The 27,693-nt window shown below is 43.3% G+C and overlaps 1 protein-coding gene across 3 annotated transcripts in view; it reads right to left on the bottom strand.

Annotated features, from left to right (window-relative positions):
• The window catches only part of SOAT1 (sterol O-acyltransferase 1), a 178,112-nt gene that overhangs the window by 98,882 nt on the left and 51,537 nt on the right, over nt 1-27,693 (bottom strand). For all 3 annotated transcript variants that reach the window (XM_033916375.1, XM_033916377.1, XM_033916376.1), the window contains exons 2-3: nt 22,829-22,971; nt 5,821-5,879 (exon numbers count right to left, since the gene is read on the bottom strand). In XM_033916375.1, coding sequence (XP_033772266.1) covers nt 5,821-5,879; nt 22,829-22,952 — 183 coding nt within the window. In that variant the 5' untranslated portion in view covers nt 22,953-22,971. The remainder of the gene's footprint in view (nt 1-5,820; nt 5,880-22,828; nt 22,972-27,693) is intronic.

Genomic DNA, 27,693 nt, shown 5'->3' with positions numbered 1-27,693 from the left:
CAGCATCCATTTTTCCACTGCTTCCAGTGTTGCTTTCAGGTTACAAGTTGTGGTGAGATCTAGGGAGTCGAAGGGGAAGAGTATGGTAATGTCATCTGCATAGCTGAATGATATTACATTTAAGGTATCTAGAGTGGTACCAAGGGAGGATAGGAAGAGGTTGAAGAGCATGGGTGACAGTGGTGACCCTTGTGGTACTCCAAAGGGGTTAGACCAGGGGTCAGATTTAAGATCGTTTGACTTCACTCTGTATGTTCTTGTCTGAAGGAATCCTTGGAACCAGTTATAAATCCCACCTGAGATCCCTATGGCGTATAGCAGGGGAGCCCACACTTTTTGGGCTTGCGAGCTACTTTTTAAATGACCAAGTCAAAATGATCTACCAATAATAAAATTTAAAAAAAAACACAAAGCACACTCTACGCATAGAAAATGTTAATTATCATTCCTATTCCAGGGTTTTTCAAAGAGGTCAAAGCAGATGACTCTATGCACTATCACCTCAGTAACAACCATACAAAAATAGACAAATATACCCCCCTCCCTTTTAGCTAAACCACGATAGCAGTTTTTAGCGCAGGGAGCTGCGCTGAATGCCCAGCGCTGCTCTCGACACTCATAGGCTCCCTGAGCTAAAAACTCTATTGCGGTTTAGTAAAAGGGGACCTTAGTGTAAAATATAGACAGCAGATATAAATTCAGACACATTTTGATCACTAAATTTAAAATAAAATCATTTTTCCTACCTTGTCTGGTGATTTCATGAGTCTCTGGTTGCACTTTCTTCTTCTGACTGTGCATACAATCTTTCTTCCCTTCTTTTAGCCTGTATGCTTCCTCTCCTCCAGACCTCATTCCTTCCCCCAACTTTTCCTTCCTCTTCCCTGCCCTTTCTTTCTCTCTGCCTCCCTTTCTTTTTTTTCTGTTTCTCTTCTTTCCTTCTGTCTCCCTGCCTGCCCTTTTTCTTTCTTTCTCCCTGCCCTCCCCCAAGCCACTGCCACTGCCATCGAGGACCAGGACCCAAACGCCACCAATAACAGGCCCCAAGCTCTCCCTGCTTCGGCCAGCCAGCATTCCTCTCCCCGACGTCAATTCTGCCGTCGGGAAGAGGAAGGCTGATCAGCCCAAGATCGTGATCAACCTATTGGGGAAATGCTGTCGGGTCCTGCCTTCGCGGAAACTGAAAGTAGGCAGGACCTGGCAGCAAGAAGAGGAAATGCGTCATTTACTTGTCTCCCGCTTAGCCCGTAGCAAACGCTTGCTTCAGGGCTCTCAACATGTGCGTGCCGGCTTCCCTTCTCCCCTCCCCCCGGACATAACTTCCGGTTTTGGAGGGAAGAGAAGAGAAGCCGGCACGCACACTTTAGAGCCCGGAGCATAAGTTCGCTATGGGCTGAAATCTCCAAGCCGGTTTTTTGGGGAGTTTTTTAATGTTCAGCAGCGGCAGATGATAGCTGGGCGGACCGCCCAGCTAAAAGGCCCTAGGGAGAACACTGGAGAGGAAGGCTGATCGGCCCGTAGATCAGGACGGCAACACGAGTCTGCGATCGACTCACGTTGCCTTCCTGAGCTACTGGTCGATCGCGATCGATATGTTGGGCACCCCTGGCGTATAGTATCTGCAGAAGTATGATCAAATGCAGCGGAGAGATCAAGTTGAATTAACAACATCTTTTTTTCCTTTACTAAGGTATAGTTGAGCTGTGTCAAGTAAGGTTGCTAGTAGTGTCTCTGTGCTGTGGTTGGTTCTGAATTCAGATTGAGAGGGGTGAAGTAGGTTATGGTATTCTAGGTAATTGGTGAGGTATTGAGCAACTAGACCATCAAGGTTTAACCACATCTTCTACTTGCAGCTGCAGCTCTTACTAGTATGGGCTTGCATGGAGCCTCGAGTCTCCTTCACATTCTCATCCAACTGGGTAACATGGTCCTCCAAGGCCGCCACCCGTGCTCCCAACTTGCTTACCTCAGCTTTAATTTCAGCAAATGCAGTTTTCCCGTCTTATCGGACACTCGCCATCTGCTGCTTGAGGTCTTGAAGCCAAACACTAGGCATTCGTACAAAAGCTCCCTCAGCTTCCTCTCCGGCACTTAAGCATTACTCCTCTTCAGAGCCAGAAGACGCTGGCATCATTTTCTTCTCACATTTGGGAGGCATTGCTTCAGATTTAGCTTTCTGTTTATCTCCTATTTCGGCTGGAAAATGAAATTTTTCGAGCTTTTTGCGCACAGTCATGCTACAAGACTGTAGCTGCGCCCACAGGATGGATTTGAACACTATAAAGGAGCATTTTTACAGCTAAAAGACCATACCATAGCGGAGCTCTGGAATTAAGCTGCTATCCCGAGCTGTGACGTCACTTCCTCCCCCTTTCCCTCCGATGTGTTTACCTTTTAAGGGGAAAAAAAAAGACCTACAACAGACTTAGTTTTGTCTTTAGTTATGAACAAGATGGCAACACTCTCCTTTTCCTTCTAATGTTCTATATATAAGAACATAAGAATTTGCCTCCGCCGGGTCAGACCAGAGGTCGATACCGCTCAGCGGTCCGCTCCCGCGGCGGCCCTCATGGTCTATCACCTGTGCTGTGGTCCCTGACTATTCCTATAACCTACCTCAACTCCTATCTGTACCCCTCGATCCCCTTATTGTCTAGGAACCTATCCAAACCTTCTTTGAAGCCCTGTAACGTGCTCTGGCCTATCACGGCCTCCGGAAGCGCATTCCAAGTGTCCACCACCCTCTGGGTAAAAAAGAACTTCCTAGCGTTTGTTTTAAACCTGCCCCCTTTTAATTTCTCCGAGTGCCCCCTTGTACTTGTGGTTCCCCACAGTGTGAAGAATCTTTCCCTGTCTACCTTTTCTATGCCCTTCAGGATTTTGAAGGTTTCTATCATGTCTCCTCTAAGTCTCCACTTTTCCAGGGAGAATAGCCCCAGCTTTTTCAACCTGTCCGCATATGAGAAGTTTTCCATACCCTTTATCAGTTTAGTCGCTTTTCTCTGGACTCCCTCAAGTACTGCCATGTCCTTCTTGAGGTACGGCGACCTGTACTGGACACAGTACTCCAGATGCGGGCGCACCATTGCACGATACAGTGGCATGATGACTTCCTTCGTCCTGGCAGTGATACCCTTCTTAATGATACCCAGCATTTGGTTTGCTTTCCTTGAGGCTGTCGCGCATTGTGGTATAAATCTGAGCATGATGATGAACTCAGCCCTTACTCTTCAATCCCAGATATCCACTTTCTTCAATCAGTTTTCAGCTATACAATGGGTAAAAATCTATGTGTGTGTGTGTGTGTGGGGGGGGGGTATTTTACTCTTGCCACTTCTCCTTTCACACCACTTGCTTTTTTACACTAATTGGTTCTCCTACCTCCACCATTCACCCCTCCCTTTGTCACTCCTACCCCCTTTTACTTATTGAATTTAATAGATCACCTGTCCATGCCTGACCCCGGTGGAATCAAACCCGTCCCCACTTGCCCTTATAAACTTCTGAAGTAGTTATTTCATTTAATTATGCTACTGAATTAAAGGATCTGGTAGAGACCCATTTACAAACAAGCAAAGACAATTAATTTGGAAATATTAATTTGGAAATATATATACTTTGTAAACGGGTCTCTGCCAGAACCTCTAATGTAAATATAAAATATAAATACTCCAGCTGATGAGGACCCCCAAGCTATATCAGCTGAGGACTTCCTCTGAAGGTGGCTGAGGGTCGCGTTTGCAAAGCTTGGCATGCAGCAGTAATGTCCCTGAGTCACAGATGCTAGCACCTCAGGGATGCTGCCAGTAACTGCTGCGCTAGGTGGAGGGGAGTTCTGGCCGTCTTTGGAGGAGGTCCTCAGCTGACGGTGCTTGGGGATCCCCACAAGCCACAGCAAGGATCAGCAAGTACTTCAGCAATGTAGAAATAAAACCAGAAATGCATTTCCTTTTCTTTTGAACACAATAGCAAGACATCTGCTATATACAATTCCTTTATAACCTTTGTTGTCTGGAAATTTATTTTTCCATCAAGTTGGTCTCAGTTTCTCTTTTTCCTGCTTTCCCATCTTCTCCAAATTCTTCTGTTGCTGTCCATTGGTTCCTCCTACCATGGTACAGCATTTCTCCCTTCTCTTCTCTTCATCCCATTGTACAGCATCCTTACTCCCTTCTGTCCTGGATCAATCTCCCTCTCTTTCCCCTCCCCACACATTTCTTCCTCTGTCCTCCAACCCCATGTGCAACGTCTTCCTCTCTCTCACTATCCAACATCTCTCTTTCTCTTATTTCCTCCCTTGCTGCAAAGGGAGCTGGAAAAGAGAGAGAGGAATCCAGGGTGCATCTCACCCATCCCCTCTACTGCCATATCCAACATTTTTCCCTCTCATATCCCCTGGACCACGTGTAGCATCTTTCGTCCCTGCCCACCAGCCCCATGCTCAACATTTCTCCTTCTATCACCCCTCTCCAGCACCATGCCACATCTCTTCCACCATTCCTTCTACCACTATGTCCAACATTCCTCCCTCTTGCATCCCTTTCAATCTTGTTCCCTCCCCACCACCATAACCTCTCATTTTCTCTTCCCTATGCATCTGTACCTCATTCCTCTCTCTCTCTATGCCCCCAAATTCTCCTATTTCTTCCATTCCCCGTGTGCACCATCTCTTTCCCTCTCACTAACACACCCACCCCAACAATTCTCCCATTCTAATCCCTCCCCCATCTCAGCATCTCTTTCCTTCTATGTCCCAAGTTCATGCCACCTCCCTCCTGTGTCCAAACGTGCTTCCTCCCTCCTTTTTGTGCTCCAATGCACTCTTTCCTTTATCCCCAGTTCATGCCCCCTCTCTCCCTTCCTTGGTCCAACACACACGCTCGCTTGCTCCCTCCCTCCCTCCTTCTTTTCTGTAGCCCAACTACTTCGGTACCCCCCTTTTGCAAGACTGTACCAGAGCCGTCCAGGTCAAATGCCTCCTTCCTGCCTTCCAGCCACACTTCTTCGCAGGGCCATGGGCCCTGCACGCTTCACGTGGCTGACCCGAAGCCTTCCCTCTGATGTCAGCTTTGACGTTGGAGGAAAGGCTTCCAGGTCGGCTATGGGTAGCGAACTGGGAGCACTGCATGCTGCTTTTTAGAGGAGCGATTGTGGATGGAGGGCAGGAAAAGGAGGCACACTAAAGTATTTGAGCCACTCAATGTGCCTCCAACTCCAAGGGGGGTTTCCACAGGATCCCCGCAACCACAGGGGGCATCTCCACAGGAGACCCGCAGGTTCCTTGGGATTCCCATTATCCCTGTTCCCATGCAGCTCTCTACTCTGAATGGGCTACTTGCAGCCTGCCCCACTAGGGCTTCCCTCTGCTGCATCATCAGTGACGTGGCAGAAGGAAGGCCCCAGTGGGGCAGGCTATAAGTAGCCCGTTCAGAATGATGCTGCTGCTGCCTGTCCACCACCGCCGCTGCTGCAGGAGGCCTCAGAGGTGTGTCAGGTCTCACTGGGGGGATGAGGGATGTTGGTCGCTGAATCAGCGAGTCCAAATGAATCGATTTGAATCAATTCACTATAGTGAATCGGGCAGCACTAAGCATAGCAGCTCATTTGTGCAGCAATCACCACAGAGAAAAAGATCCTAGATGTTATTTGCAAAATTATACATATCACAGCACCAATTGGTCTCTCTCAAACAGCAGTCCTCCTCTCTCCACCCCATCACTGAGGCAGTCTGTGTGCCATATGCAACTAGCACATCTTCCCATCTTTTGCAACTCACTGAAGTCAAGAGGCTGCAAAGCCAGCAATCCCTAGGTACTTTACCTCTGCTTTTCTCTTCAGCTGCATCTTCCTGCTGATCACATGTTCCACATCTACTCGACCTGAAAGAACAGGTTAAGGTTACATACTGAGCACTGGGAAGGTGCAAAAGTCTCATACCAAGCACGCTGGCGCTGGTCACTATTTGATTTTTTTCATTTATCTGGATTTAGCTCACACCATTTTCAGTCGTACTCTTCTCTCTCCGTATTCATGGTTTCAACAATCACGGTTTCGATTATTCACAGTTTTTAGCTTGCTTGCTGGCTCCCCCTTCCCCCCCAAATTACATCAGCTTGTATAAAGAAATCGCTGATTCCAAGCATTTACAGAGAAAATTGCTGATTCCCAGCACTTTCTTCACCATGTTTTGCCTCTCTTTCAGGAACAGGCCAGGACTCCCACCATGTTATTCGCCGTTTCACCATATTCACGATGGTTTTTAATAGAAAACAGCGAATAACATATGAAAAAGTTATTTGCGGGTCTGTTAATCCTCTATCACAGCGAATACGGAGGGAGAAGTGTATTCACAGCAAGTTATATTCAGATACACTAGGTCAGTGCTCTTCAATGTAAGGCTTAGGGGCCAGATGTCCCCTGAAGACCTTTGTGGCAGTCCTCATCATCAATCTGGCTTTTCCTCTGCTATTCTTTGCCTCTCTACTCAAGCTCAAGGGATAGAAATCTGTGTGTTTGAAGGACAAGGCATTTCTCAATATATGAAGAGAAAGCACAGTTATTTACGACAACAGATGTTATCCAGGGACAGCAGGCAGATATTCTCACATATGAGTGATGTCATCCAAGGAGCCCAGTACGGACAGTATGACAAGTGAACTGTCACTTTAAGTTTTAAGAAACTTCGCAAATGCCCGGACTGCGCATGCACGACTGCCTTCCCACCCACTGTGGCTCACAGCACCTCAGTTCCATTAGCAAGCTAAGAAGCCAACCGTGGGAGGGTTGAGAGAATATCTGCCTGCTGTCCCTGGATAATACCTGTTACGGTAAGTAACTGTGCTTTATCCTAGGACAAGCAGGCAGCATATTCTCACATATGGAACTCCCTAGCTTACTACAGAGGGATGGAGGGAGAGTTGGTATTTAAGAAAATAAATTTTGTAAAACTGCTTGGCTGAAGTGCCAGTCTCATCTGGAATACGATTCCAGTCAGTAGTGAGATGTGAATGTGTGAACTGAGGACCAAGTAGCTGCTTTGCAGATTTCATCAATGGGAGTGGATCGCACGAATGCAACTGAAGCTGCCATAGCTCAGACTTTATGTGCTGTTACACGCTCCCCTGAGCGGCAGCCCAGCCTGAACATAGCAGAAGGAAATACAGGCCGCAAGCCATGTGGAAATAGTTCTCTTGGTTACTGGGCAGCCCAATCTATTGGGATCAAAGGAGATGAATAATTGAGGAGATGTCCTGTGAGACCGAGTCCTTTGTATGTAATAAGCTAATGCTCGTTTGCAATCCAAGGTATGAAGAGCTGCTTCTCCAGGGCGAGAATGAGGCTTTGGAAGGAAAACTTGAAGTACAATCGATTCCATAACTACTTTTGGCAAGAATTTTGGATGTGTGCGGAGAACAACCTTATCATGGTGGAACACTGTAAAAGGTGGGTCCGCTAATAATGCTTGAAGCTCACTCACTCAATGTGCAGAAGTGATGGTGATTGAGATATTTGTGTGTATATATATATATATATATATATATATATATATATATATATTTATTGAATTTTTCAATATAATCAAGCATAACTTGTACAGAAAGGAAATTCAGCAAGAAAATAATGAATAGACATAATAAAACATAAAACATTAAATATAAGCATAAATCTCAACTCAAATCCTCAAAAGGGATCCAAGGTGGATGATAGGCGAATAATAATAAAGAAAAATTAAATTACAAAGATATTAACTAGTTGACTGAGGTTAATACACCCTTTCTTAAACTTAGCACTCATGTTCCATCTTTCTCCAAACATGAAGTTGAGAGAAAGGTTGTCAGTTGAGATGGCTCAAAGAAAACAAATTTATGTGAACGATAATTAATTACACATTTACATGGATGTCGCAAGTAAAATGTAGCCCCTAGAGCTATAACACCAGGTTTCCTTAACAAAAATTCACGTCTCCTGCGCTGGGTCTCCTTAGCCAAGTCTAGAAACATCTGCATTTTACAACCTAAAAATTATTTTTGTTTATTTTTAAAGAAAAGTTTCAGCAACCAGTTTTTATCTAATGCGAGAGCTACTGTCAAAAGTAAAGTTTCTGGTGATTGAGATATTTAAGATGAGCAGAAGACATTGGTTCAAATGGAGGTTTCATCGATCTGGAGAGAACCACATTAAGATCCCAAATCACTGGACCCGGTTTAAGAGGAGGTTTGATATTAAAAAGACCTTTCACAAATCTGGAAACCACAGGATGAACTGCAAGTGATTTATTGTTGAGTTGAACATGAAAAGCACTGATAGTACCAAGGTGAACTCTGACTGAAGTGGTTTTAAGACCTGAGTTGGATAAGTGTAAAAGGTATTCCAACACAAAAGGAATGGAGGAGGAAGAAGCATCTTGATGACGAAGATTACACCACGCAGAAAAACCGTGTCCATTTCTGTTGGTAGTACTGCTGTGTAGGTGGTTTTCTAGAGGCTTCTAAAATGAGCCTGACAGAATGAGAGAGATCAGCTTCTGGTGAAGTCAGACTGAAAGATGCCAAGCTGTCAGGTGCAAGGACTGCAGATTGGTATGTAAAAGAGTTCCTTGACTCTGAGTTAGAAGAGATGGAAAGATCTGTAGGGTAATCAGATCTTTAACCTTGAGTTGAAGTAGAAGGGAGTACCACGGTTGTTTGGGCCACCGAGGGGCTATGAGGATCACTGTAGCCGATTCTTGCTTGAGCTTGACCAGTGTTTTGAGAATGAGATGAATCGGAAGGAAAGCATTTAACTTGCCCATCCAATCCAAAAGAAAGGCATCTGCTTCCAGACAATGAGGAGAGTATTGCCTGGAATAGAAGTGGGGCAGTTTGTGATTGCTGGGGGATGCAAATAGGTCTATCTGAGGAGTCCCCCAAAGAGAAAATATCTGATGCAAGACTTTGGATATCTGCTGAGTTTGTCGGCAAAGTGTATTTTGTGCTCCTTGAATATAGACAGCTTTGACATATATGTTTTGAGCAATTGCCCAGGTCCAAATCTTCTAGGCTTCCTGGCAGAGTCCGAGAACCTGTCCCTCCTTGCTTGTTTATGTAATACAGTGCGACTAAATTGTCCATACAGACCAGGAGGATATGATTGGATATATTGTGTTAAAAAGTCTTCGGAGCACTGGGAATCGCTCTGAGTTCCAAGAAGTTTATGTGGAGCTTCTGTTCTTGCGCAGACCAGTGACTTTGCATCCGGAGACCGTTCAGGTGAGCTCCCTAATCATACATGGACAAGCCTGGGGTCAGGACCTTCTTATGTGGAAGAGTTTGAAACAGCAGCCCTGTGGAAAGATTTGACAAATTCATCCACCACTGAAGAGATTGACAAAGCGATGATGTGATTGTAATGCTGTGAGAATGGATCGAAAGCTTGAGCCCATTGAGATGCCAGAGACTACTGAGCTGTTCTGAGATGAAGTCTCACAATGGGGGTAATGTGGACCATGGATGCCATATGGCACAATAGTCTCATCATTTCTCTGGCTGAGATGGACAGAAGGTAGTATGCTTAACCGCACAATTGAATTAGGTTGTCCTGTCTTGGTTGAAGTAGGAACATCGAGCAGGACTCCGATGAACTGTAGAGTTTGAGAGGGTTGAAGTTGAGATTTTGGAAAGCTGACTTCGAACCCTAATTGTTGAAGAAACAGGATTGTGGACTGTGTTACTGAGGGCACCCTCTGAGGAGAGGCGTCTTTTATGAGCCAGTCATCGAGATAGGACAAAACAACTTGAAGTCCGTATTCCTTAAAGCTGCTGCCACTACGATAAGGCATTTGGTGAACACTCTTGGAGAGGAGGCTAAGCCGAAGGGCAGAACTTTGTACTGAAAATGTTGATGAGCAATTTGAAATCTCAGAAATTTTCTGCAAATCAGATGAATTGGGACATGGGTGTAGGCTTCTTTTAGATCTAGAGAGCATAGCCAATCATTTTGATCCAATAATGGGTATAGAGTTCTTAGGAATAACATTCTAAACTTTCCTTTGACTAGGAATTTGTTTAAGTCTCAGAGGTCGAGAATTGGACATAGACCTCCCATCTCAGTTTATTTATTAGACGTCTGTGTGGAATACTGTCAAAGGCTTTGATAAAATCTAAATACACCACATCTCGCGCATATCCTCTATCCAATTCTCTGGTCACCCAGTCAAAGAAATTGATCAGATTTGTCTGATAAGACCTACCTCTAGTGAATCTATAACATAAGTTTTTATTTTTATACCACACAAATGCCTTTTGGTTCAAGGCAGTGAACAAAAATACATCAAGGTTTAACCATATATTCTACTTTGCAGCTGCAGCTCTTGAACAGAACTAGTATGGGCTTGCATGGAGCCTCGAGTCTCCTTCACAATCTCATCCAACTGGGTCACATAGTCCTCCGAGGCCGCCACCCGTGCTCCCAACTTGCTTACCTCAGCTTTAATTTCAGCAAATGCAGTTTTCCCGTCTTGTCAGACACTCGCCATCTGCTGCTTGAGGTCTTGAAGCCAAACACTAGACATTCGTACAAAAGTCCCCTCAGCTTCCTATCCGGCACTTAAGCATTACTCCTCTTCAGAGCCAGAAGACGCTGGCATCATTTTCTTCTCACATTTAGGAGGCATTGCTCCAGATTTAGCTTTCTGTTTATCTCCTATTTCGGCCGGAAAATGAAATTTTTTGAGCTTCTTGCGCACAGTCATGCTACAAGACTGTACTGTAGTTGCGCCCACAAGATGGATTAGCACACTATAAAGGAGCATTTTTACAGCTAAAAGACCACACCATAGCGGAGCTCTGGAATTAAGCTGCTATCCTGAGCTGTGACGTCACTTCCTCTCCCTTTCCCTCCAAAGTGTTTACCTTTTAAGGAAAAAAAAGATCTACAATATACTTAGTTTTGTCTTTAGTTATGAACAAGATGGCAACACTCTCCTTTTCCTTCTAATATTCTATACTTTGAATCAAGTTCATTTTCATCACTCATTTTTGGTATAAATCTGAGCATGATGATGAACTCAGCCCTTACCCTCCAATCCCAGATATCCCAGATACCTGGAGTAGAACCCCTGATTTCTCTGAGAGGGAAGCACTATCTCTATGGCATTTAGTTGAAATAGAGCCTCTATTTCCTGAAGAAGAAGGGATGTTTGTTGCGGTCAAAAGAAGGCTCTGTTGGAGGATGATCTGGAGTAATGGTGAGAAAATGAAGAGAGTATCCCTCCTTGATGACTTTGAGAACCCACAAGTCGGTTGTTATCAGAGTCCAACGTTGATGGTAGATTTCCAGACGACCTCCAATTGGATGAGAGAGAGGCTGAGAAGGGAACAGCAGTTATACTCTCGAGAAGTGCATTAAAAAGACTGAGTAGGCTTTTGAGGAGCTGCCATCTGAGCTTTCTGAGACTGCTGTTGCTTTTGGGTTTTTTTGTAGTGGCGGTCTAGGAACAGAAGGTTTAGTAGTATATCGCCTTTCATAAGAATAAGAAGGGTTGGTCGACTGTTTTGAAATCGAAGGCTTAGTCTATTCTGACCAAAGAATTCCAACTCGTTTAATGCAGAGTTAACTTTTGTGTAGCTGCCTCGATGGTGTCACTAAAAAGCTCATCTCCTAAGCATGAAATGTTGCCTAACCGATCCTGTAGATTGATATCCCTATCAGAAACTTAGCCAAGCTAGACGTCTCATAGCCACTGACATAGCTGATGTTCTAGATGACATCTCAAAAACATCATAGGCTGACCTTGCTATATACTGTTTAGACTGCAAGAGAGTTCACACAATCTGTTGATATTGTGCAAGATGCTGTGAAGGAATATACTGGTCAAAGTTAGGCAGTTGTCTTACCAGTTGTTTTAAATAACAAGAAATGTAGAAATTGTAATTAAGGATCCTGTTTGTTAGCATGGAATTCTGATAAAGGCATCACCCAAATTTGTCCATCGTACGGTCCTCACATTCTGGAGATGCCAAGGCATAAACTTTTGCATTGGAAGATTTTTTTAAGGGTTGATGCCACCAATAATGATTGATATTGTAGCTGTGGCTCAAAAGCCATGCAGTAAGCCCAAAGTGTTCTGGATTCTCTATAACATCCTATTTGTTCTTTTGGCCACTGCAGCACACTGGGCAGAAGATTTTAGGGTAGCATCTACAATGACATCTGTTATTAAATAACCCTCAGAATATTTTATTGTTATAATATTCAACTGTTCTGAACTGTAACAGATGCTATTCAGGGACAAAAGGCACATATTCTCACATGTGGGCAACGCCATCCACGGAGCCTAGTATGGACAGTGCTAAAGTGTCACTTTAACTTCTTTAGACGTCTCGAGATCACCCTTACTGCGCATGTGCAAGTGCCTTCCCGCCTGATGTCATCTTGCAGAACCATCAGTTCAGTAAACAAGCTAAGAAGCCAACTAGGGGAAGTAGGAGGGTTGTGAGAATATCTGCCTGCAGTCTCTGGATAACATGTTACAGGTAAGTAACCATACTTTATCCCAGGACAAGCAGGCAGCAAATTCTCACACATGGGACTCTCTAGCTCAGGGGTGCCCAACACGTCGATCGATCGACCGGTAGCTCAGGAAGGCAACGTGAGTCGATCGCAGAGCCCATCCCGGGCTCCATGATAGACTCGTGTTGCCGTCCCGATCTACCGGGCCTATCAGCCTTCCTCTCCCCGACGTCAAAGACGCCGACGCCGGGCATTAGGCTGTTTTTGTCATTTCGGGGGGGGGGGGAGAGGCAGCGGCAACAGCAGCAGCAGCCTGAAAAAGAAATCATCCTGACTGGGGTCGGTGTCATGCTCCGGAGCTTCTACAGCCTTCCTATCTCCCTCTCCCTTCTACCTGCTTCCGGCCACACCCCCTGCTCCGCAGCTCTCTTCGGCAACTCAGCAGCAGCGATCGACACAAGCTTCTGACGTCGGGGCCTACCCTTTGCGAGTCCCGCTTGTTTCAACTTCCTTTTTCCACAAAGGCGGGACTCGTAGAGGGAAGGCCTCGATGTCGGCAGCTTGTCTTCATCACCGCTGCTGACGAGTTGCTGAAGAGAGCCGCGGAGCAGGGGGGTGTTGCCAGGTGCAGGTAGAAGGGAGAGGGCCAGATGCAGGAGTCATGGGTGAGGGAGGAGAAGAGAGAGAGAAAGAGATAGGGGAGGGAAACAAAAGGAAATATTTCATACTGGGCTGGGCCGGAGTGGAGGGAGGGTGGAAAGATTCTGGCTACAGGGTGCAGTAACAAAGGAAAAGGGGGGAAAGCTGAAAATGGAGATAGTAACACAAAGAAAAGAAAGGGTAAGCAGGACCTACTGAATAAGGATAGAGATACAGAGGGGACATGAAGAGGAGGTGAAATAGAGACATAGAAGTAATGCTGAAAAGTGGGGGGGGGGGGAGATAAAGACATTGAAAGGGCAAATGGTGAACATGGGGTAAAGACAAGGACAGAGACAAATGAAGATTCTGAAAAAGTGGTGAGATGGACACAAAGAAGGGTGATGCTGGAAAATAGGTGGAATGTTAATTCTGACAGACACAGAAGGGAAATGCTGGATCAAGGAGAGATGGGGCTCAGGCTGGATGAAATGAGGAGAAATGCCTTGTTTCCCAGAACTTCCTCTCCTACGTCAGAATTGACGTCAGGGAGCGGAATGCTGGTCAGCGCGACGCTTCTGCAGGGAAAGCTTGGGAAGGCGGTGGCTTGGGGGCTGTTCCCCGATGGCGGTGGCAGCAAACTGAGTGGCTTGGGGGAGGGCACGGAGAAAGAAAGAAAGGGGGCAGACAGGGAGACAGAAATAAAAAGTTGGGGGAGAGAATGAGGTCTGGAGGAGAGGAAACATACAGGAGGCTGAAAGAAAGGAAGAAAGATTGGATGCACAGTCAGAAGAAGAAAGTGCAACCAGAGACTCATGAAATCACCAAACAAAGGTAGGAAAAATGATTTTATTTTCAATTTAGTGATCAAAATGTGTCTGTTTTGAGAATTTATATCTGCTGTCTATATTTTGCACTATGGCTCCCTTTTACTAAACCGCAATAGCGTTTTTTAGCGCAGGGAGCCTATGAGCATTGAGAGCAGCGCGAGGCATTCAGCGTAACTCCCTGTGCTAAAACCTACTATTGTGGTTTAGTAAAAAGGGAGGGGTGTATTTGTCTATTTTTGTATTTTGTTACTGAGGTGACATTGCATAGAGTCATCTGCCATGACCTCTTTGAAAAAACCCGGAATATGAATAATTAACATTTTCTCTGCCTTTCAGTGTGCTTTGTGTTTTTTTTTATTTTATTGTTGGTAGATCATTTTGACTTAGTCATTATAAAAGTAGCTCGCAAGCCCATAAAGTGTGGGCACCCCTGCCCTAGCTGATATGCAAGGGATGGAGTAAAGTTGGCAATGTAATTAGAAAATAAATTTTGTAGAACTGCTTGATCGAACCGACTATTCTGTCTGGAATGAGTCTCCAGACAGTAATGGGATATGAAAGTATGAATTGAGGACCAGGTGCATGCTTTACAAATGTCCTTAATGGGAGTGGAATGTAGATAAGATACTGAAGTTGCCATTGTGCTGTGACACAACCTTCCAGTGGCAGCTCAGCCCGAGCATAGCAGAAGGATATACAGTCCACTAGCCATGAAGATATTGTTCTCTTATTAACAGGAACTCCTAATCTGCTGGGATCAAAGGATAGGAACAACTGAGCAGTAGTTCTGTGAGGCTTTGTCCAATCTAGATAATAATAATAATAACAGCTTATATACCACAATACCGTGAAGTTCTATGCGGTTTACAGAAGATTAAGCAAAGGTAACAAATTGAATTGACTTTAAGAGGGGAGGAAGAAAGAGAATTAATAGGACAGGAAATTCATTGTTGAGGAGAGAGTGATCAAAAGGACAAGTTAATCGCTATAGAGGGGAGAGAGAAGAGAGGATCAGTTGTCTAGATCAGTGGTTCCCAACCCTATCCTGGAGGACCACCAGGCCAATCGGGTTTTCAGGCTAGCCCTAAAGAATATGCATGAGAGAGATTTGCATATAATGGAAGTGTCAGGCATGCAAATCTGCTCCATGCATATTCATTAGGGCTAGCCTGAAAACCCGATTGGCCTGGTGGTCCTCCAGGACAGGGTTGGGAACCACTGGTCTAGATGCTTTAGGAACAAGTGTGTTTTTAGACGTTTCCTAAATTCCCCATAAGTAGTGGGCGAAAGCAATTGTTCTAGGTCTCTACCCCACGATGGTGCCTGGTGTGAGAGAAGGTGTTCATGGTGTTTTTTCAGTTTACAACCTCAAACTGGGGGGTGAAACGAAATTGGAATGTGAACTTCTCTTGTGCCTGTTGACTGAGAAGAAGAAAAGGTCAGTTATGTATTTAGGGGCAAGTCCATGTAGTACTTTGAAGCAGAAGCAGGCAAATTTAAATTTTACGCGCGCCGCCATTGGCTGCCAATGCAGCTGCCGGTAGTAGGGTGTCACGTGGACAAACTTCCTCAGCCCAAAGATCAGTCTGACTGCTGCATTTTGCATCAATTGTAAACGTTGCATATTCTTTTGGGAAATTGCTAAATAAGCGATGTTACAGTAGTCAAGTAGACTTAGTACGAGGGATTGGACTAGGGTTCTGAATGCCGATGTATCGAAGTAAGCTTTAATGGATCTGAGTTTCCAGAGAGTAAAGAATCCCTTTCTGATTAAGGAGTCTACCTGATCTTTCATGGTTAGGCATTGATCCAAAGTTACACTTAGTATCTTAATGGTGGGCTGGATAGGGTAACTAAGTTTATTGATACATAGTGGTGATTTGGTGTCAAGCGGATGTGACGAAGCAACGAAGAAAGTTGTTTTTTCTGAATTAAGTTTGAGCCTAAAGTTTGTCATCCAGTGCTCCATCATGTTTATGGCTTCTGAAGCTTTGGGAATAGTTTCAGAGACAGAATTAGCGAATGGGATGATAATCGTAAAGTCATCTGCATAACTAAATAGTTTTATTCCCAGCTGGGCTAGCTGCGTGTCCAGTGAGGACATATAGATGTTGAAGAGCAATGGAGATAGTGGAGACCCTTGTGGCACACTGGATGGATTGCTCCAGGTGTTTGAAAGCTCATAATTAAAACGTACCTGATAAGTGCGGGATATAAGGAAGCCACGGAACCAGTTCAGCACCTCATCCCTGATACCAATGGCGTCTAGGCATTGCAGCAGTTTCTCGTGGTCTACTAGATCAAAGGCAGAACTCATATCAAATTGCATAACCAGGGCATTAAGGCCCTTACTAAACAGTAGGTGCAGATTGTCTAAGATAGCCGCAATTACTGTCTCAGTAGTGAATAACGGTCTAAAACCGGATTGAGTTTCATGTAGGAGAGAGAACTGATCAAGATAATCCATCAGTTGGATGTGTACCAATCCCTCCATTATTTTTACAATAAACGGAATGGATGCTACCGGTCTGTAGTTGGATATTAGGGCTGAAGATTCTTTTTGATTTTTTAGAATTGGGGTTATTATTATGTGACCATTATTAGAGAGAAACTTCCCTAGATAGTAAGCTAAGGTGCATTTTACAGTCCAATGTATGGAGCACCGCTTCACTAGGGTTGGAATAAGGCCTTGGGAAGATAAGTAATACTATAGACTGGTTGAGATGAAAACCAAGACTACTTTAGGTAGGAATTTTGGATGAGTACAAAGAATTCCATCATGAGAAAAAGTTGTGTAAGGTGGATCAGATACTAGTGCTTGTCGTTCACTAATCGGCATGCAGAAGTGATACAAATGAAGATGACTACTTTCCAGGTGAGGTATTTAAGTAGCATAGTTGCTAGAGGCTCAAATTGGGGCTTCATCAAAGCAGCGAGAACATTTAGGTCCCAAGCAACTGGAGGAGGTTTGATTGGAGGCTTTGAATTCATAAGGCCTTTCATGAACCTAGAAATCAACGGGTGTGTAGCTAGTGGTTTGTTGTTCAAAGGTACATGAAAGGCACTGATAGCACCGAGATTAACACCCACTGAAGTGGTTTTTAGACCAGTGTTGGACAGATGGAGAAGGTAATCCAGCACTGATGACAGGGGCATGTGTCTAGAGATAATTCCTGTAAGCGACACCAGAGGGTAAACCATGTCCACTTGAAGCAGTAGCAATGCAGTGGGAAGGTTTCCTGGAGGCATCTATGATGGCTGACACTGGATCAGAGAGATGGAAGTCATCTATGCATTTGGAGCCAGGAACTAGGCTGTGAGATGCAGAAACTGTAGATTGGAAAAAATAAATCCTTTGTTCCAAGTCAAGAGAGTTGGAAAAATTTGTAGCGGAATTGGTTCTCTGCCACCGAGTTGAAGAAGAGGGAACCAGGGGTGTTCAGACACCGTGGAGCTATGAGAATCATGGTGGCTGGTTCCTGCTGCAGCTTGAACATAATTTTCCCTATCAGAGGAATTGGAGGGAATGCATAAAGGAACTTGTCCAGAAGAAATGCATCTGGTTCTAGACAAAGAGGAGAGTAGAGATTGTAGCAGAAGTGTGGAAGTTTGTGAATGTCGGGAGATACAAACAGATCTATTTAACGAGTTCCCCAATTCGAGAAGATTTGATGCAATAGGGTCGAACTGAGTGAATACTCGTAAGGTTGAAGGAATCTGTTTAATTTGTCTGCTAGAGCATTCTGTTTCCCTGCTAGGTAAACTGTTTTCAGGAAAATATTGCTCGGGATCAGCTAAGACCAGATATGCATTGCCTCCTGGCAGAGAGGATGGGAACCTGTACCTCCCTGCTTGTTTATGTAGTACATGGCTACTTGATTGTATGTTCTGATTAGAATTACTTGGTTCAGGAGGCGATCTTGAAAGGTAAGAAGGGCATTGTGAATGGCTCAGAGCTCCAAGATTGATATGGAAGGATTTTTCTCAAGGATTCCAGGAATTCTAAGTGTGAAGACTGTCTAGGTGAGCTCCCAATGTATACATAGAGGCATCTATCATTAGTATCTTCTGATGCGGAGGAATGTGGAATAGGAGACGTCTGAAGATATTGGTGGGTTGAAACCAGCACTGAAGAGAGTGGCGGAGTGGGGAGGTGACCTGGAGACGTTGTGAAAGCGGGTTCGTAGCTTGCAACCACTGTGAGGCTATAGCCCATTGATCATCCCTGATATGTAGTCATGCAAACGGGGTTACATGAACCGTTGATGTCATCTGACTTAACAGTTGCATTAACTGTCAAGCTGTGATGGTTTATAGAGTAGAAACATGTTTGCAAAGGTAATGTAGAGTATCTAGTCTCTGTTGAGGGAAGTAAGCCAGAATCCAAGTATCTAGTCGAGCTCCAATGAATTTAAAAGCCTGAGTCGGTTGGAGGTGGGACTTCTGGAACTGACCGCAAATACCTGAAGTTCTAGGAGGCATATGGTTGTCCAGATAGGGGAACACATGAAAGTCATAAGAGCAGAGTGTTGCCACAACTACAACTAAACACTTTGTGAATACTCTGGGTGCTGACACTGCGCCAAAAGGCAGTACCCTGTACTGGAGTTGATGGTGGTCTATTCGAATGCGCAGGTACTGTCTGTGGGCTGGAAGAATGAAAATATGTGTGTATGCTTCCTTGAGATCCAGAAAGCAAAGCCAGTCATTCCTCTCTAGAAGGGGATATTGAGTTTCTATGGAGAGCATGTGGAATTTCTTCCTGACTAAATATTTGTTGATAGATCAGAAGTCAAGAAGTGGTCGCAGACCTCTCACCTTCTTCAGTATAAGGAAGTATTTAGAGTAGAATGTCCAACCTTTCTGCTGAGTAAGTACTTCTTTCATCACACACAAAACCCGTATCTGCCTATGAACCTGCAGTTGCGTCGACTTATAGGTTGAAAGTAGTCATACTTCACTCGTGCCTAGTGATCTGTTTGACTTCTTCAATTTTATCACTAATAGTTCCATCTCCTAAACAATCATTCGTCCCATTGTTAAGGATCATAAAATCAGTTCTGAGGAAAAATCCAATTACAGGCCAATTGCAAACATCCCTTACTTGGCAAAGCTGACTGAGAAGGTAGTATTTAATCAAGTAACAGAGTTTATAGAAAAAACGAACATCTTACATCCAAATCAAACAGGCTTTAGACAGCATCACTCTACTGAACATTCGTTGATTGGCATGTCTACCTCCATACTTTACTTTCTGGATCATCATTCATCTGTCCTTCTGATCTCCAACAATCTTTCATCTGCGTTTGACACAATTGACCACAATCTTCTAATAGCTAGACTTTAATCCATAGGCATTACAGACCAGGTTCTTCTTTGGTTTAAATTGTACTTTGAAAATCGCTCATCAATTGTGTCTTTCAACAATACAACTTCAGAAAGTTTCTCGGCAACATTATGGTATTCCGCAAGGATCCATTCTTTCTCCACTTTTGTTTAATATTTTTCTCACACCCCTCATGACCCTCTGCCAATCCATTGGCTTTGCTGTATTTGCTTATTCAGATGATATCCAGCTTTTACATCTGCTTGATCCCAATAATTCTCTTGAAACAATAGCTATTAATAAGAAACTTGAACAGATTCACCAGTGGCTTGATACTAACAGATTATCTCTTAATGTTAATAAATCAAATGTCATGTTCTTTCCCTGGAAAGCTAGTTTTAAACTTATTTTTCCAATTTCTATTAAGGGCACCACTCTACAGTTGATAAGTAGCATTAAGATCTTAGGGGTTATCTTCGACGATAAACTAACCTACCACGATCACATTAGTAACATTGTTAAATCAACTTTCTACAGACTTTGTCAAATCCATTCAGTCTCAAAATTTCTATGTCCAAAGTCTCTTAACATATTAATTCACTCCTTGGTTATTTCAAAAATTGATTTTTGCAATGCCCTATTCAAGGGAATAGCCCAAAATGAAATCAGACGTTTGCAGATTATCCAAAATGCGTCAATCAAACTTATAATGAAAGCTAAGAAATTCGATCACATGACTCCCCTTCTTAAGAAAGCACACTGCTTACCTTCAAATCTTTGCTATACAAAACTCCGGATCTCATTTACAAATCATTGATTCCCTATACCTCAACCAGACTTTTGAGGTCTAATGATCCATATTTACTAGTTATCCTCTCACTTAAAATTATTAATACACGGCGGCACTTCATCTTTTCTGTTACAGCTCCTCAAACATGGAATTCCCTCCCTATTTACTTAAGGGAAGAAAACAATTTGGATAAATTTAAGAGTAAACTAAAAAGCTTTATTTTTAAAGACACATTTAATAATTAGAAAGCCCGACTAGGAGTTTCATTCCAATTCCATAATTTCTCTGAGATTCATTGTTTTTTCCCTTCCTTTCGTTTTTTACCATAATTGTCTTCTTTTCTATCAATCAAATTGTATTTCTTTTCCCATCCTTTCCTCGTGTTTTATTATGGTTGTAAAGTTAGTCTTTAATATGTTTTGTAAGATTTAGTTCTTTGTTTTGCTGCCCCCTCAATTTTGTAATTTTACTGATTTGTTCATCGCTTAGAATTTTGAATAAGCGATTAATCAAATTTATAATAAACTTGAAACAAAGAATATTTGCAAGATGGTCTTGGACAATGGGGTCTGGGTCTGATACACAAAGCTATGCTTGCCTCCGCATTGCAATGGATAAGGCTGATGCTCGGGAGGTTACGTCAAAGGTATCAAAGACTGATCTTGCCATGAATTTCCTAGCCTCAAAGAGATCATGGGCAGTCTGTTGAAAGTCAGTAAGCTGTTCTCCAGGGATGAACTGTTCAAAGTGAGAAAGGTGCTGAACCAATTGTTTGAAATAGAAAGTCATATAGAAAGTGTAACCAAGGATATGGCTGGTGAGTATTGTATTCTGGAAAAACCCACAACTAAACTAGTCCAGAGTACAACCTTCCCTGCCTGGAAGAGTACTAGCATATGTTCTGGAGCTAGATGATATCTTCAAAGCAGACTCCTTTAGAAGATATTACTATGCTGCAACTGAGGTCTATCAAGCCAGGACAGGATTGCACCCTATAAAGGAAACCTAATTTTCTTGGAGCTACTGGAGTAAGTAGGAGTCTCCCAGTTTTTAAACATAGCATCTCACATGAGATTATGGAAGGGGAGTTTAGAACAGTCTTTAAAGATTTGTTCAAAATCTACAGCATCAAAAAGTTCAGCTCTTGGTTCAGATTTAGATTCCATTCTGACAGCAAGAGCTTGACCCAGTTGTCTAATGAATTTGTAAAGGAAAGACTTTCTGGAGGTGACCTGAGCCTAGGCAGAGGAGTTGTATCTGATGAAAGTCCATATGACTCAGGTGCTGAATATTTTGGGTCAGAGTAACCTTGAGTGGATAGGGATAAATTGTAATCAAATGCATCTATACCTGGAGATCTAGTAAATCTATAGGAAAGAATACAATTTCAATAAATAAACTACTACAAATGAAAATAAAAGAAAAGAGTAGAAAAATACACTGGGAAGGTACAAAGTTAAAAAAAAAATAGCATGATTGAAAAGAATCCAATGATACCCGTCTTCTTAGCTCCGCGGAAAACTAAGAACCAATGGTCTTGCGAGCTGACGTTAGGCGGAAAGGCACATGCAAATGTGCAGTATGGGTGGTCTTGAGACTTTTAAAGAAGTTAAAGGACACTTTAAAACTGTCTATACCGGGCTCTGTGGATGACATCACCCACATGTAAGAATATGCTGCCTGCTTGTCCTGGGATAAAAAAAGAGATTATATTGGTTTATATTTGGATCGGTTTAAATTAGAGTATATACTGTAAATTGAGGATTTAGGGGTGCTGCTTGGATTAGAGGGAAAAGAAGGACAACAGTCATCGCATGAAGAAACTCAAGCTAGTAGATTTAGTGTTAAGGTAAAAAAAAAAAAAAAACAACTAACAGGGCACCTGGTGCAAAAATAATGAAACCAACATTTGGCTGGCAGACATTTCATTGAATGTCGGACAAACGTCTGTTCAGTGAAATGTCCATTGGCCAAATGTCAGGAAGTCATTTTTATACTGAACAATGATGTCACTGGTGACTTCTGTGCTTACACTTAAGGTAAGCATCCAATAAGACCCCCTGAAAACAAGAAATTTAAATTAGAAATGACACACGAAGAGCAGCCAGAACATCATGTAGAGGGCAATTATATAACAGGGCACATATTTAGGCACTTAGAAGATATCTATATGCAATACTAGGATATCTTATATAGCAAACTTGTATATATTTGTGTAAAAGTCAATAAATTTTGACTTCAAACCCTATCAGTGCCATAGTACTCATGCTTATTTTAACTTCATGGAAGTACCAGTAGACAAAGTCTGGCGGTGCTGAAAATACTTTAGAGCACAAATGTCCAGCCTTGATTCTTGAGGACCACAATCCAGTCAGATTTTCCCTAAAGATTAAGCATGAGATCTATTTCCATGCACTGCCTCCACTGTATGCAAACAGATCTCACTCATATTCACTGAGGAAGTCCTAAAACCCCAACCTGGCAAGGCCCAAGGTTGGACACCCCTGCTTTAGAGGATATAGCCAGTACAATGTGTGTCCCTGGTACATGAAGAACTCTTTTAAGGGTGAGCTTGTATAGTGTTCAAATTAAAAAGAGGAGGTTTGGAGGAGGTATGAAGATTTCTATTCATTATTCCTCTATAGTGCTAATGCTAGAAATGCTACTGCCATCACCACCAACCAGCAATGCATAGGGAATGAGAGCATCCTGCACTTGTAAATATGAGGGACAAGATGCAGGAAGCTGACTCACCATTGCTTATCGCTCTGAAGGATTGGTCCCCTTCAGTTTTTCTCATCGCACCATCCTCTTCTGGAACTGCAGATGTCCGGGAACTTAATCTACGACTTTTTAACCTGGTCCCTTCGCCAGCCATGGCATGTAGGTTATGTTTACTGGAAGAGAAGAACCACCCACTTTAGTATTTCAGACCAAGTAGTTTTACTTTATGAATAAACCTATTCTGTATATTAAAACATCATGAAATCATGTTTTGTCACACAGTCTTGTTCTTTGTGGTTTCTAAATGGATCTGGATAGTTAGATGCTGTTTGTGTATCTCAAGAGAAAACTTCGCCCCCCTTTACTACAGAATTATCAATTACATCAGAAGATAAGAAAGTAAGAAAAACTAGGGTTGTGCACAGGGTAAATACCGTATTTGGACTAACACACACATACACACAAATATATGTTGTTTTTATGAATAAACGTTAAATAAATTTGTAAACATTAAAAAAGTACATCCCTAAGAAAATATAAAACAAAGCTCATTGAACTACATTATAAACCTGAATTGTCAAAAGAATACATGAATTCCACCAGGAAATTCAAGGAGGACAAGTACGAGTTCTGCTTTTTTGCAGCTGCAGTAAGTGCATGTTGGTACTTCTGCAGAATGGGATGCTAATGTTTAGGGAATGAAATCCAGTCCCAGATGTACCCAAGTCAGATTTGATTCCTGATGACCATACAGTGAGGGAATCCACCCCACCCTCCCTCATAGTTTTCTTGGAATGATTCAGGAGTAGTTTTCCATTGCCTTATGGCCTAAGACCACAAGGAGCCACTGTGGGATTTAAACTTGGGTCCTTTAATTCCTAGCCTACTGCTCTAACCTTCAAGTTATTCCTCTGCTTCAGGGGATGAACCACTCAGCCTAAAACAGAAGTTTGGAGGAAGACCATAGAAACTTGTCTAATAAATGTTCATACCTCCCCTCCTTTTTTTTTTCTTTTTAATTTATTTTACTTTTTAATTGTTATTTTAACATTGTAAACCGGCCAGATGTATCGATGGTCAGTATATTAAAACTTAATAAACTTGAAACCTCTAAATTGTGGATCAAGAAACTATGTTATTCATGTGTGTGCCAATTAAACCTTTTTGGAATATGGGTAAATAAACAAATTTTTTTTCTGAGAACAGAGGCATGCAGAGAGGGTTCCATTGCCTGTTGCAATGCTTATGATTGGTGGGCAAAAAAATTAAAGAGATTATGTTGAATAGCCTAATACACTCATTAATCATATAAAAAATAGATTACTGTAATGCTTTGTACAACGGAATAACATTAAAAGAAATACGCAGATTACAAATAATACAAAATACTTCAATAAAAATAATTACCAAAAAGAAAAAATTTGATCATGTCACTCCCCTCTTAAAAGAAGCACATTGGTTAAACCAGGGATCTCAAAGTCCCTCCTTGAGGGCCGCAATCCAGTCGGGTTTTCAGGATTTCCCCAATGAATATGCATTAAAAGCAGTGAATGCACATAGATCTCATGCATATTCTTTGGAGAAATCCTGAAAACCTGACTGGATTGCAGCCCTCAAGAAGGGACTTTGAGACCCCTGCCGTAAACTATAGAATTACTTACAAAATAGCACTACTTACATATAAAACGTTAATCAATAAAGCTCCTGCATTCTTAGAAAGACTTCTAATCCCTTATGTTCATACAAGATCTTTAAGATCTGAGGAGAAATCTCTCCTCTCAATCCCTTCACTAAGATTCATTTACCCGTGGAGGGACATGATCTTCTCGGTTACGGTACCTCAAACCTGGAACTCGCTTCCAATTTATATTAGGGAAGAAAAATCACTTAGTAAATTCAAAGGCCTTTTAAAAAGCTGACTCTTTAAGGGCAAAAAACTGGGTCTTAAACTGCCTATACACAAATGCTAGGAGCTTGAGGGCCAAAATGGGAGAACTAGAAATCACTGCCAGCAAAAAGGACCTAGACATAATTGGAGTCACAGAAACGTGGTGGACTGAGGACAATCAATGGGATGTGGCCATACCAGGGTACAAACTATACAGGAGAGACAGGACACATAAAAAGGGTGGAGGAATAGCGCTGTACATAAAAGACTCCAACCAGGATGGAAACAACAGTACGGGCGGATGGCTTGGAATCACTATGGGTGAAGCTACAGGGAGGAACTGGGGCAGACATTAAATTGGGACTGTACTACCACCCACCAGGACAACATGAAGAAATCGACCAGGACCTGGAAGCTGAACTGAGGCAGGTATGTGGAAGCGGAAATGTGGTGGTGATGGGGGACTTCAACTATCCTGGGATAGACTGGAGTATTGGGCACTCAAACTGCGCAAGGGAGAACAAATTCCTAGAGGTCACGAGGGACTGTTTCATGGAGCAACTGGTCACGGAACCAACACGGGGTGATGCCACTCTTGACCTAATCTTCAACGGACTAGGGGGACCAGCAAAGGAGGTGGCAGTATTAGCGCCGCTAGGTAACAGCGATCACAACACGATCCAGTGCAGGCTAGAAATTGGATCATCAAAGGGGAAAAGAACCACAACGACGGCACTCAACTTCAAAAAAGGAAATTATGATGCCATGAGGAAATTGGTGGGAAAGAAACTCAAAGGCAACATAGGGAAGATGGAATCCGTAGAAAAAGCCTGGACCTTACTCAAGGGAACTGTGCACAAAGCGCAAAACCGGTGCATCCCCAAGTTCAGGAAAGGGTGCAAAAAAAATAGAACAAAAAACCCAGTGTGGATAACAAATGCAGTGAAGAAGGCGATAAACGACAAGAAAGCATCGTTCAGAAAATGGAAAAAAGACCAAACAGAGGAGAACCAAAAAGTGCACAAAGAACACCAGAAGGAATGTCACCGAGTGGTTAGAAAAGCAAAAAGAGAATACGAAGAGAGACTGGCAGAGGAAGCAACAAACTTCAAGTCGTTCTTCAGATACGTCAAGGGGAAGCAACTGGCAAGAGAAGAAGTGGGACCATTGGATGATGGAGACAGAAAGGGAGTAGTAAAAGAAGAGAAAGAAATAGCTGACAGTTTAAATGAGTTCTTCACATCAGTCTTCACGATGGAAAATACAACCAACATTCCGGAACCCGAGGAGATTGCAATAGGAGACCAAGATGATAAGCTGGTCAATTTAGAGGTAAGCCAAGAAGATGTACTCAGGCAGATAGACAGACTAAAGAGCGACAAATCGCCAGGTCCGGACGGCATTCACCCAAGGGTACTCAAGGAACTAAAAAATGAAATAGCGGAGCCACTTCGACAGATATACAACCTATCCTTAAAAACCGGAGAGATCCCAGAGGATTGGAAAATAGCAAATGTTACGCCCATCTTCAAGAAGGGCTCAAGGGGCGACCCAGGAAACTACAGGCCGGTGAGCCTGACCTCGGTCCCGGGAAAGATGATGGAGGCACTGATTAAAGACAGCATGTGTGAACACACCGAAAAAAATGGGCAGCTAAAACCGAGTCAACATGGCTTCTGCAAGGGCAGGTCATGCCTCACAAACTTATTGTACTTCTTTGAGGGGGTGAACAGCCAGGTGGATAAAGGGGAATCTATAGACATCATTTACCTTGACTTCCAAAAAGCCTTCGACAAGGTACCACACGAGAGACTGCTTAAGAAGATATGGAACCACGGGGTGCAAGGGGAGGTCCACCGATGGATTAAAAACTGGCTGGCAAACAGGAAGCAGAGGGTTGGCGTAAAGGGCCATTACTCAGACTGGAAAGGGGTCACGAGCGGAGTTCCGCAGGGGTCGGTGCTAGGACCGCTCCTGTTCAATATCTACATAAACGACCTAGAGATGGGAACCAAGTGTGAGGTCATTAAATTTGTAGATGACACCAAACTATACAGCAGGGCTCAAACCAGGGAAGACTGCGAAGATCTCCAAAAGGATCTAACGCAGCTGGAAAAGTGGGCCGAAAAATGGCAAATGAGCTTCAACATAGGGAAATGCAAGGTCATGCACGTGGGGAAAAAGAACCCGATGTTCACATACAAAATGGGGGGAACACCACTAGGGGTCAGCAACCTGGAGAAAGACCTGGGAGTGATGGTAGACGCAACACTGAAGGCATCGGCGCAGTGCGCCACAGCCTCAAAGAAAGCAAACAGAATGTTGGGTATCATTAAGAAGGGTATTACGACCAGGACGAAGGAAGTCATCATGCCGCTGTATCGTGCAATGGTGCGGCCGCATCTGGAGTACTGTGTCCAGTACTGGTCGCCGTACCTCAAGAAGGACATGGCAGTACTTGAGGGAGTACAGAGAAGAGCAACTAAACTGATAAAGGGAATGGAAAATCTCCCATATACCGACAGATTGAAGCAGTTGGGACTTTTCTCCCTGGAAAAGCGGAGACTTAGAGGAGACATGATAGGAACCTTCAAGATCCTGAAGGGCATAGAAAAAGTAGACAGGGACAGATTTTTCAAATTGTGGGGCACCACAAGTACATGCTTGGGGCACTCGGAGAAATTGAAAGGGGACAGGTTTAGAACAAACGCTAGGAAGTTCTTTTTCACTCAGAGGGTGGTGGATACATGGAACGCGCTTCCAGAGGCTGTTGTAGACAAGAAAACATTAAATGGTTTCAAAGAAGGTTTGGATAGATTCCTAGAAGAAAAAGGGATTGAAGGGTATAGATAGGTATAGACCACTACTCAGGCAATGGGCCTGATGGGCCGCCGCGGGAGCGGACCGCTGGGCAGGATGGACCTATGGTCTGCCTCAGCGGAGGCAACTTCTTATGTTCTTATGACGCCTTCAACCGAGTTGCTTGAATTCTATAAAACTCAAACAG

The sequence above is a fragment of the Geotrypetes seraphini genome, chromosome 12 (genome assembly GCF_902459505.1).
Source record: "Geotrypetes seraphini chromosome 12, aGeoSer1.1, whole genome shotgun sequence".
Lineage (NCBI taxonomy): Eukaryota > Metazoa > Chordata > Amphibia > Gymnophiona > Dermophiidae > Geotrypetes > Geotrypetes seraphini.
This window is presented reverse-complemented; position numbering and strand designations above follow the sequence as displayed.